Source organism: Chaetura pelagica, unplaced genomic scaffold, assembly GCF_000747805.2.
Source record: "Chaetura pelagica isolate M959 unplaced genomic scaffold, ChaPel_1.0 scaffold221, whole genome shotgun sequence".
NCBI classification, from domain to species: Eukaryota; Metazoa; Chordata; class Aves; order Apodiformes; family Apodidae; genus Chaetura; species Chaetura pelagica.
In genome coordinates this window covers 8,089,303-8,101,924 of record NW_009952533.1, presented here as the reverse complement: position 1 = coordinate 8,101,924, position 12,622 = coordinate 8,089,303, and the positions used below count along the sequence as shown (strand labels likewise).

The 12,622-nt window shown below is 38.1% G+C and overlaps 1 protein-coding gene across 1 annotated transcript in view; it reads right to left on the bottom strand.

Annotated features, from left to right (window-relative positions):
• Positions 1 to 12,622, bottom strand: part of GAB1 (GRB2-associated binding protein 1) — a 41,903-nt gene that overhangs the window by 22,787 nt on the left and 6,494 nt on the right. The window contains 2 exon segments of the mRNA XM_010008929.1: positions 7 to 527; positions 6,641 to 6,854. Coding sequence (XP_010007231.1) covers positions 7 to 527; positions 6,641 to 6,854 — 735 coding nt within the window.

Genomic DNA, 12,622 nt, shown 5'->3' with positions numbered 1-12,622 from the left:
AACTACTGTCAGTGTCTGAAGCAGTGCGACTAAAGCTACACGTTTCCACAGGAGATCGATCTGCAGTGTGGTGAGGTTTTGGTGGCCGAGGTGGAGGAATATCTGGAATAGTCTCCAGTTTTGAAGTCTGAGACAACGTTCCCTCCGGAAAAGTTCGTGGAATCTGGTAAGTACCTCCAGGTGTGGGGGGAATGTCATAGCTAATGGAGATGTGTCTTATCTGTGCGTCTAATGAAGATGTTGCTGATGGAGTATTGAAAACATGTTGCTCTCCTTCTGCATCAGTCCCAGATGGAGACGCTGCCTTCGGTAAAACATCCTGCGAGTAACTCCTAGGCAGGTTATAAAGGCTGCAGTCTGCCAGTGTCAGTCCACTGCGAGAAGGTGGGGAGTCATAAGCACCTTGCTGCTGAAAAAAGCCGTTCACAGCGTGCTTGCTCGCTGATGGAGCAGAATTTTTGTGGGAGGGCACGTTATCATTGCAGTCTGTTTCAGAAGAGCTGGATTTTGCCGAGTCAGCATGAGATCTACACATAAGATTGAAAGATGAAAATGTTGATGAACATACAAAGAAAAACAAACATTACAAATAATAAACATAATATTTAAAATGTAAACAACTAAAAAGCTATCAGTCTCTTCCAATTATTTTTTTGTTGTTGTTAAAATGAAGTGCAGGAACTCTATTATTAAACAAACAGTAGTACTTCAGGAAGGATCCTAAATAACTACATACATACAAATCCATGCATGTGAAACAGAAAACAAAAGTGTTTAGCAGCAGCTAAACAAATTGATGTTTCATAAAGTAGTTGATTTCCAGGAAGGCAATCTGGAACAGAGTTTGTCTGGGAACAGGGTAATTTTTTAATACTTTTTTTTTTTTTTAACCCGTGCTGCAAACTAGGAGCACTTCAATAGCACCATTAAATGTAAAAATAACACACTCAGTAGTTCTAATCAGTATGCCAAAGGCGTTAGAAGAAAAACTACAACTGCTTGTAACACCCTTAAGTGCATGCCTAAAGTAATCTTCTGATCATATACAACTGGTTCAAAATAAATAAAGAAGAGAGAAGAACGGATAAGAACAGAAAGAAGAGGAAGACAGCATCTTTGACGGGGGGGAGGGCACCAAGCAAACATAGGACGTATGTGCAACAAAGTGCTTCTGTCTTGAATGCAAACTAAGAAAGTGGTGTTCAGAACTTCACAGTATTTTACCTTCTATTTCTTGGAAATTCCATCTTTTATGAGAATTGCAGTCATTAATGCTGGCACAAACCAGTTCCAGTAAACTTACACGGAAAATAAAGTTGCAATTGAAATACATTGCAACATCTTTTTCTTTCTTTTTTTAACCTCCCCAGTTACCTTGCTCTGGGCAGAGAAATTCTGTTACCGGTTGGACTCCTTGCTTAGATGAACATTCAGACAGTGGCAAAATACTAACACAGGTGGAGTTAATGCGCTCCATACACTTTTTGATCAATCATACCATTATATTTCCTATTTTCATTACCCCAGTACCACACCACTGTGTTAATTTATACATACGTATGTACATACTTCAGCATGTGTGTGTATCAATAAATAGCTGATATACTACTCTTACTAAGCTCTATTAAGCAATTGGGTCATACTGTTTACAAAACTTCTAAGGAATAAAATACTTAAAAATCAACAGCATGAACACCCTTTATTTTAAGAGGTGCTCTGCTTTAAAGTCAACACAACCTAAAATTATTACTCAAGTTTCAATTTATCGGTAAGACCGCACAGAACTTTCTTTCTTAAGGGACAGCTGGATTTATCTCCCAGGGTTCTGGTAACCTGAGAAGAAAGTAACCCAGTTTAGCTATTCATTTAGGTTTCCTCTGCAGTCCCTGAAGAAATGGAGACTGTGTGAAACACAATCCGTTTGTCTTAGATACCCATCTAAACCCGATGAATCACTCCCAAAGTGCCTCTCTGCCAGCTATCGAGGGAACCAACGTGATTAGCTTAGGCTGGACACCTGCAGTCAAGAAAAATACCACTCACCTAACCAACTGTTTATTGTTCTGTTAAATAGCAGAGATACAATCTTCCATCAGTCTGAGCAGGTCTTTTCTGGCTTTAAATGTGTCACTTTTTTCTATTAGCTTACTTTTAGAGGGGGGTTAATAGGAAAACTACACTTATTTTACTCTAGTTACTATTTTAAACCTAGATTTAAGTTCTGTCTCACAAATGGGAATTCGTTTCTAGGTGACTCCAAATATTAATCTGCATTTAGTTTAACAGATCCCTCAAAGATTATGATAAAATTCTCATTAAGTATTTCTCCTTAACACAAAGAAGGAAGTGCAACTTCCTATATTCCTTAAGATGCTAAGCATCAAAAACCTGTCTCTTTTTGCTAACAGTTCACTTGCCTCAGAGCTCAAAAAATTCACTAATGAAACACTGGAAGTTAACACACTTAAAAAACAGAGTACATAGGACTGAAGGAACTACATGAGGTTAGAGAGTACATAATGAATTGTGAACATACTGTGTGACTCTTAACACTGAGCTGAGCCCCTGCTGCAGCCCTTGATCTCTAATAACAAAAATTAATTCAAGAGTTCCTCACTTTCTAGACATATTCTTCTAGGCCTGTGCTATTCACTCAGATCTAAGTCCCAGTAAAAGTCACATGTGTTTTACACAAGCAAGTATGGAAAGGATTGTTATCTGGTTTTTATATGCTATAAAAATAAAGTGGGCAGTTGGACACTGACAATCAACTGTAGAACCACAATTGTTAGTTCCAGTCTGCTATGATACATTTTAAAATGAAAAAAAAATCTAAAACTAGAGAAATAAAATATAAACACTATATCTTAGGAAAACATGCAAGACTATCTAACCAAAGCTCAAAATGCAACAATAGCACGTGTATCGTATGTAAGCAACAAATGCTGTAATTTTTAAATTTAGGCGTTTTTCTGGGTCTAAGTGAATGCTGCTGCTTCTTCTGTCTTGACCATAAGCACTTGTGAAAACAGAAGACTTTCAAAAACCATGACATGAGGCAACCTGGCCTGTCATTTGCTTAGTTGATGGCAACAACTTCCATTTGGCATTTCTTATTTACTTCATGTTTTTAAAAGTAATCACTGTTAACCACTGATCCTGATAGAGAACACTACCTACAATTTTGAAAATCTACAATACATAGTTGATTCACATAATGCAGCTCTATTTCCAGCAAATGGAAGCCAAAGTTAGGTAATTTTTCTGTTAAAATTCATAGAACACCATGCAAGACTCATCTCAAACAAACAGTATTTCCAGGCAAGTTAATGGCTCTGTGATTAATTTCTCACACACGTTCCAAGAATGGCTACTGTTCACTCACTGCAGTGGAATCTTTTTACTTTCAAAATCTTCTAATAGCAGGTATTCCTGCCCTTCTTCTGAGAGAAAGGGTGACCCTTGGCTGCTTCATAAACATAGGAAAAATGAGGAAAAGAGCATTTAGTATTTCAATATACCTCCTAAATGAGCTAGAACAATAGGGGTTTAGGAAACAGGCTTTGGCTGCATTTTCTTATTTAGTATCCAAATACAAACCTTAACATCTCACTAAATGCTGTAGTGGAACAATCTCTTTCTCAAATCAACAGTGATCACAGTATAAAACTATTTTAGACAAAATCCAGCATGATTACCACAGCTGCAAGTGCTGCATCCAAGATGTTCTCACAACAGTACCTGGTGCATTGCATGACACTAGAGTGAAGCATTTCAAAATTATGTGCTAGTTGTGAAATATCACAGTTCTTCAAAATTCATTTTTAAGAGACAGCTCAGATACTTCCTCTGTTTCACAGTTACCTGTCTCACATGGATAAAAACCCCGAAGCCTTGAAATAAAATTCAGTGATTCCCAGATTACCTATGAAGTCTAAAGGGAAAATGTCACAGAATTATATAATCCATTCAAGTAACAATACCTGCGTATTTAATTACATCAATTAAGCTTTCAATTAAGCTTTGCAGTTCACACTAAGGAAAAAAGGTTTTATGAAATATGCAGATAAATTGATGCAGCCATTTTATGGTTTCTTTCTTCACCTGTAAGGATCAGGGTAGTGCACAGAGTACCCTCTAACTGATCATCGTAATAACATGCTACACAGATCACAGAATTAGAATTCCACAGGAATGTCTATATCCTCTCTCTCCAGCCCAAATCCAGTAGAATACCTACTACACTAAACATGAAACATAAGTAGCCCTTTCAAGGTGGAACTGAAACTCCAGCATAAGTATTATTGTGAATTTTCATTATTACAGCCTCCTTAATAAAAGGACACAGGTCTTTAGAGAGCTTAGCTACAAGTAATACACTAAGCCTATATAATTCCAAGTAATCACAATCCCAATGTTTCACTGTCTTCAAATAGTCCTATAAAAAACACAATTTACTTAAACTGCCTCTACACTCCCAAAGATTTTGTTCAGTCCTTTCTCAGTTCCCTTGGCATTTTGTCTCCATTGGCCATTCTGCCTTCCCTGACCCCCAAACACCTTCTCTCCTATGTCACCAGTGTCTTCCTCAATAAATTTTGCAGGCTCTTCATGGACTTGATACCTTGCTGAATTTGTGCCCCCTCCTTTTTATGGACTCCTCAGACTTTGCTCTCACTACTTCACAACTATGTTAGTCAGGTCAGAATGTTAATTAAACATCCCCACCCGGATAATTTCTAAAAAAACCCACTTCATGTGGTGGTGTTACAAATCCACTCTGTGCCCAACCCTCACAGAAGCAAATAGGCACGCAGTCACATTGCTGATGAGCTAGGGTGCTGAAATCAAAAGTGAGTATTTTTCTGCCAAGCCATGCTGGAAATAATACCAAATTTTTTTTTATATAACTTTTGGCAGGAACAGTGATATACCTCAGGCATCACCAGCTTCTAAACATCACTAAATATTGAAACCTTTGACACTGAGAAAGCAGACACTGGGTTTCCCCTTCTCTTGCAGGGGGCTTTGCTGTCCATAACCTGCACATTCCATACTCTGGGGGAACTATAGTTCATTACTCCATTTTAAAACAAAGATTGTAAAGGGTGGATACTTTTCTACCCTTAATAAATGGAGCAGGAAACTCCTGAGGCACAACAGAGCAAGATAAAAATGCCAAGGGAGCGGAGAGCACATGGCACAGTTAAAACTGGCAGAGCATCAAGGTGTTGATGAAGAAGGCACTGCCACTAAAAGGTATGGCCCTAAGGGAGTATGTGAAATACTCATGAAAACACTTTCAAAGCAAGCTCCCCTCAGCCTTCCATGTACTACTCTGCAATCACAAAAAGACGTTTTGTTTATTTTCCTGGAAATAACCCAGCAAATTTTATTTTCAACGACTGCAGAAAAGAAGCTCACCAGAGAGATTTATAAGGTTCTCCTGCAGAATACTCAAGGTTGGAAGGGACTCCTGGAGATTATCTGGTCCAGCTCTTCCAGTACCTCTAAGCAAAGCCAACTTCAAAGTCAGGTGCGGCTCCTTAGGAGCTTGTCCAGTCAAGTTTGTTTGTGGTTGGTTTTTTCTGTTGTTCTTTTTGGGTTTTTTCGTTTGGTTGGTTTTGTGGGGTTTTTTTGTTTTGGTTTTTTTGTGGTTTTTGTTTGTTTGTTTTTTGTGTCCTTTTTGTTGGTGTTTTTTGTGTTTGCTTGTTTGTTGGAGTTTTGTTTGTTTGTTTGTTGGGGTTTTTTTGTATCTCAGAGGACAGAGATTTCAAGTCTCTGTACAGCCTACTCCAGGGATGGCCACCATGATCCAGTCTGAAAAACCATAGCGATAGTTCCCAGGTAGCTACCATAAACAGCATAACCTCCTATGCAGGAGGTGCTGTACATATATTTCAGTTAGAAGTAATGGTTGGATAAATCAATATACATTTAATTCAGTACAAGTTCTCAATTCTTTACTTAAAATTCCCTATTACACGCTTCTCTGGAAAACCAACAGTGCGGGTATTCTCTTCTCAGTGAGGAATAAGCCTTATTTGAGCCTGTTTTTAAAATATCCATTATCCATTATATCCATTACATCCATTATCCATTATATCCACTGAGAGTCTCAGCCATGTTAGTAACAGTCACCAAATACCATTCATGGATTGCTGTATTCAGTGATGTGGCAACCTGGTAGGTAATAATAAGTATCAGCACATTTTAATGAATCCCTCCCATGAAAGCTTTAACTGGCAAAACTGGGGCACCAAATACCAGAACAGAGAAAGGCTAAATTTCTCCAGCTTTTTCTAGTCGTAGACTAGCACACCAGATTGCAACTAAAGAAAGGTGATGTATGACATGGAGAAGTACCCTCAAGCTACAGTGAAATACTCGGATCACTGCGTTTATCTGATACTTCATATTGGCAATTGCTGTCCACATTTTTGAAGAATGCAATATGGGTCTAACACTGATCAAACAAAAAGTTCAAGCATGGAAAGAAAAGAGGCAGAAGTTCCAGGCAGATTTCCCCACAGATTCTGTCCATACAAATATTCAATGACTTGACAACAAAAAAGTGCTTTTAGTACAAGTGTTCTTAGCATCTAATACAAATGTTATTAATTAAAAAAATGACACTTACCTCATAGGTTCAGGTTTTTTACTTTGACAGTTTATTAGCAGTAGGTAGTCTTGAGGATCTTCTTGACCAGAGAAAGACTCCAGTGGGGGGATGTTAATAAGCTGATAAGGAGGAGGTAGGGAAGATTCTGCTTGCATGGAAGGCAGTGGAGTGTTCATGGGCAAGGGTAACTCAGTAGATGGTTGTAAAGAACTGACTGGTGGCTTCACAGCATCTACAAACATAGAAGCAAAGCATTCCTTTTACAGTCAAGAAATAGTCTTAAAATACTACCAAAAAAAAAATTATTAACAGAGGATAAGAAAGGTCAGAAGTTTATGTTAAAAATTCCAAAACCAGTGGACATAAGAATATCTTGATTTGCTTCAGAGTGTTTACATTTATATATAAATCTTCATAATCTGTTTTTTTGCGAACTAATTGATTTCTTCAGTAGGCCTTGGAAACAAAGATTATGCCTTATTTAATTACTTATTCAACCTGTTTTCTGGTCACAGGAAAAATAAAGATGCTGACAGCTGCAGTAAGACAGCTAAGAACATAAGAACACAAATCTGTTGATTTAATCACGAGCAGACAAAAACCCAAGGGTTATTACTTGAGTATAGCAACCTGAGTCAGCACTTGCATTTATTAATCCTTTTTTGACCATGGTCACTTCAACATTTGAGATTAGTCACCAGTCATGAACTGGCCTTTCTGAAAACCTACAGAAAAAACTCCACTTTTGCAATGGCAGATCCCTTCCAACTATAAAAATCATACAGAGGTACCATAGGAAACATGTTCTACTAAGGCGCTTCATTACATACCCCAACTTTTTATTTTTGTGCAATAAATGAAGTAGTTGTGGTTTGTTGTTGTCTGGTTTTGGTTGAGTTGGGGTTTTTTTTGGAGGAGAGAGGAGGTGGTGTGGCTTTGTTTGAATAACCTTTAAATAACCTGTAATACTTATCCACTCCCTATTCATGTATATTCCAGAGTAACTTCTTTTTTCCTTTGCAAATACATGTATCCTGACTATTAAATTATTTGGGAGACTGGAAAATATTGACACTGTCAAACATTAAGCAAACAGAAAGATTGTGGAGTCTCCTTCACTGGAGACATTCAAAACCCGCCTGGATGCGTTCCTGTGTGATGTACTCTAGGTGACCCTGCTCTGGTAGGGGGGTTGGACTAGGTGATCTTTCGAGGTCCCTTCCAACCCCTAGGATTCTGTGATTCTGTGATTTAACTTGTTCATTGCTTTAATGATGCATTGACTAAGAAAAACATAATTAAGCAAATTATTCATCAATTATCAAGGCTCCCTTCTACTTGCAACTCATTGTACATTCCAATTTCATATCCCAAAAATGGATGATGATTATTAGCATTGTTTAAATGAACCTATTACTATCCAATGCAGTCCGCTTCTGTCAGGCTTATAAACCAGCTATGCACTACAAAGTAACTTCATCCAACTTCTGCTTCCCAGCACTATCCTGGGAAGAATCCGACAAGCAGACCAGAACATAGCACTCCCACTTCCGTTTCTGTGTACACTAGGTACAAGTGACTTAGACGTAGAAATAGGAACTGCAATACTTGCTGGAACTCCCATGGCACTTACTATATAGGCTCAGAAATTAAGTCTCACCACACCCATGTGGGTGGAAAAGGTGTATGAAAATTCCTCAACTCAACCTACCTGAAAAAGTAGGATAATCTAAAAAGATGTTTTTATAAAAGGTTGTGCATTAAGTATCCATCAAACTAGTTTGCAGAACAAAGGCAAAACTAGACTGCACCCAGTGGTCACATACACAAAAATAAAACAGTCTATTTACTACATGCTAAAATACTAAAATATGAACAATTTTCTATTATTTAGGAACTTCAAGAGCTTGAAGGAGCCTATTTGAGGTTTTTGTCTACTACTGATATTCTCCTAATGTTGGGGTTCAACAGCAGAAACAAAAGAGGTGCCCGAATGGACCTAGCAGGCATGTATTTCTTGCTGCTGGAAAAGAGGTGGTAGGAGAAAGGAAAAGTAGCTCTTTGTCCTGTGTCCCCCAGAACTGAGGAATGCAAGTAAATTTATGCATGAGTAAGAGCAGAGAAGAAAGGTTTTCTGCAAGATACATTATCATTCTTTGGCCACACTTACAGACAAGATCCTCAAGGGCTTCAGTGTACCACAATCCCCACCCCTGTTCCTTGTCTCTGACTAAATACAACCTTCACATCATTAGATCTGCTTGGTGCCAAGTTCACACGAGGGGAAAAAAAAGAAATCAAACAGGATGTCCCTGCAACTTCCAGGAGATGGGTGTGTCAATTAGACCACAGGTAGTCAGGAGAGCTCAACAGGTATACAGCATGCCTACGTGAGGCTGATGCATTTAAACAAACCATGCACTAGCATTCCCAGGAAGAGTAACGAGGCTCAAGAGTAACTTTCAAGGGAAAAATAACATCAAGAAGCTTGAAAGAGAACCAAAGTATCCACCAAGTTTGGAGAAAGAAAGAGTTACCTTCTTGGAGGAGTAAGAAAAAAGTGTGTGTAAGAGAGAAAGAAGTTAAAGGCTGGCTATAACTTGTAATTGGTGAGAGGAGACAAGGTGGTGAAGACTACTAGGCTAAATACACTGAGTCAGAACTGTAGTCTCTGAAATTGACGAGGCCACCTCCAACAGTGGCCTGTTGCAGACAGACAGAGCACAAGCAGTAAGGCAAGCCCTGCCACACTGCTCCAGCTTCTGGGGCTCTGCAGCTGCAGGGTACCCCTGAGGCTGCATCCAGTCTACGACAACCAGGTTCTGACAAGTTTATCTCTGTATTTGCCCTACCCTTTTGTGTACACTTTTTAATTATTTTTTTTAATTTGTCCTACCCCTTTTGAGTACATGTATATTTTTGACCTCTACTACCATTCTGTAGCAGTGAACTCCACATCTTGTTACGTGTGGCATGAAAAAAAACTTTTTTTTTTTTTTTTTTTAAGCCTGCTGCCTGGATGTTCCCCCCTTGATATTCTTCAGCTCCCATCCTCAGAGAAACAGTGAACAATTGCCTCCTATTCATAATCCCCATTCCCAAATTTAGAGAACTTTCATCACAGCTTTACGGAATTGTTGTTGCTTAATTTTTCCTTGGTACAGAAGCCCTTTCACTGCAGAACTGGTTTCTCTTCACCCTCACCTTTCTTAGCCCTACTAGTATATTCCTGAGAAGGGAAGCTAACTATTGCATAAAATACATAAAAAAGTCTGACATACACTTTTTTATTTAAAAACACCTAACAAGAATTCATTCTATTCCTGTCCTAACAATTTGCCTTTTGATTATTACATATTAAAGGTGACACAGTGCAACTGTCCAGAAGGTTCATCTTGATCTCTTCCCTGAGCAAGGATTTGGAACTCATTATGGACGCTTTCCTTGTGATGGGCTGCCTCATTTATCTTGACACAGATACCACTTGACAAAATCTCCAAGTCCTCCTACAGATATGATGTGGGGGTTTTTGTGTCATTTGGATGGGATTTTTTTTTTTTTTCAGTGGATAGAGCACTAAACTATTGAAATACCAACATTCTGATATGAAATTCATCCTCATAACGGCATTTCTCATGTGGTAAATAGTGTAGGCTAATGCCTGATATAAAGAGCAACTGAATTTAGTCTGAGGCACTTCACTGCTGGGCTACTTCTTACATCCTCTGCTCATTGAAACTACCAAATTTGACTATGAAAAAACCCAATGTTAACTTTCAACACTGAGCAAATGAATGCTGGTTGCCTATCTGTACCCACTCAAATATTTCCTTTAGCCACATATTTTAGAAGCTGATATGAAGGGAAGAGTTTCTCCTAGCTGCCAGTTATTATTTCGAAGAGTACTATCATCAACTTGCTCCACTTTGGACTAGCAGATTTTTAGGGAAGGGGTCATCTGCACACCAAAGAGCACTGTAAGTCATTTGGTTTGTTCCCAGAGCTCAGACATTCGGACTGCTTTGAAATAACTGGGAGCTGGAAAAACAAAACATCCAGAATATTTGACATGCAAATGACCGTAACAAGAATCCCATTTTATTTTTATAATTCCTGCACTCAGTAAACCTAGAACAAGCAGCTTTCTCAAAACAGGGCAGTAATTTTATCTTTTCTCCATAGGTTTGTTGAGAGCAGTGACAGCCATTATATTCACTAGAATTTATAATTTTTTTCTCATAACGATTTTTGTATTTTCCTAATAAAATTATCATTAATGAGAGAAAAAGAACCCTTTCTGAACATAAAACAAGAAAAGGCTCCTCTCTCTTCCTTCTTAACTATGTAAAGCTTCTTTATTCCACATGTTCCTATATCTGTGCTTTATGAACAATCTAGAAGTTTTGAGTGTGGGAGCCTGCATTTAGGGTTGGTTTTGTGTTTTATTTTTTTTAATGAGAGAAAAAAGTAAATTGTTTTCTACATTATGATACACAGTCTCTTAATATTCTAATTATGTAAATACCTGAAATGTTCTCATAGTGAACAAGACACAGAAGCCTCATTACAGCAATAATTTCTTTAAATATCAAAATTGCAATCAAAGAAAATGCATTCTTTGTAGATCATATGTAGAAAGACTAAAATAGAAATGGGATTTTCCCATTGTGAGAGTGAATCAACAACAGATACACCATTGAAGGATTCTGCTACTCTTCTGAGATCTTTCATTAAATCTATTTACTATGATGCAGATGTTATCACTAAAACAACCCATGTCCAACAAAACACTAGAGCAATAACAAATAAAAATTTACAAACACAACATTGGGAGCCATAATAAAAAAGATTTTCACTTTAATCCTTAAAAGGACTTTTTCTTCCTTTTTTTTTTTTTAATTAAGTCTGATAAGCACAGATTAAATCTGTGCTGCTTAATGTAATGAGATACATTCTGACATACACTGCTGGAGTTTTCTCTAGTGTCAGCTTCTACATGGTCTCAAGTGAAAGATCCTGGAATCAAAGGGCCACGTGCGTGCACGTGCACGCACAGAGCACAATCACGCGTTTGGGCACAGACAAACAAGCACTTGCCCTGTTTGCATGCTTAACTGGATAGATGTGAGCCAGATCCAGCCCCAAAGATTCATGGACACATCAGTCTGGGTTTGGTTTTCAGCATATGTTATCAGCTTACAGTCAATATGCCATCTATGTAGTGAGCCTCAATCCTGAACCTTTCTGCTACACCCAGAGAAAATCCTATAGAATACTTTAATAAAAATTTTCTGAGCATTTTTAAAGCTTGTTTTCTTAGTTTAGTATAATCTCAAAAGTATCTGTCTTTCTCTGAAGATAAACATGATACCCTATTTAAAGAACAACTAACGAAGAATAGACCAGTTGCTCATAGTGTATTATGCTCAGGACATCCCTGCCTCCTGCATCCAAACCAGAAACATGACTGACTGTTCCAAGTTCCTATCACATGCTGAAATTCCAGCTTTCTGAGCTCACATATAAAACTTAGTACTTATTATCTGCAGTTCATATGTAATTTTAAGCTGCATTTTTTGTTACCCATTTAAAATTTGAAAATACGAAAAGCATTTCTGCTCAGAATTTCTTCCTTTTCTCCACCTGCAACTTCCTTTTGAAAACTATTCATTCAAAAGGGGGGAAAAAACACTGAACAGCTGTAGCCTGTTTTCTCCATCTTCAGATGGTACACATGCAGGAAAAATAATCAAGGAGTCCTGTTACAGACTAATTCCTGTAGGTGCATGTGAAGAGAAACAGTGCAGCCTACCACGTTACAATATTGGGGTTTTTTTCTTTCTGGGCCTTTTCAGGTCCAGAGCTTCCCTTGGCAAAGCAGGCTGATTGAGCCACATGGCGAGTTTATCCAGCTGAGGACGTTTTGCCAACCTACTCTTTCACAATCACTTTCTCCTAGCAACTCTTGAGGTGATGTTAATGCCATAAAAAGGTGCCCAG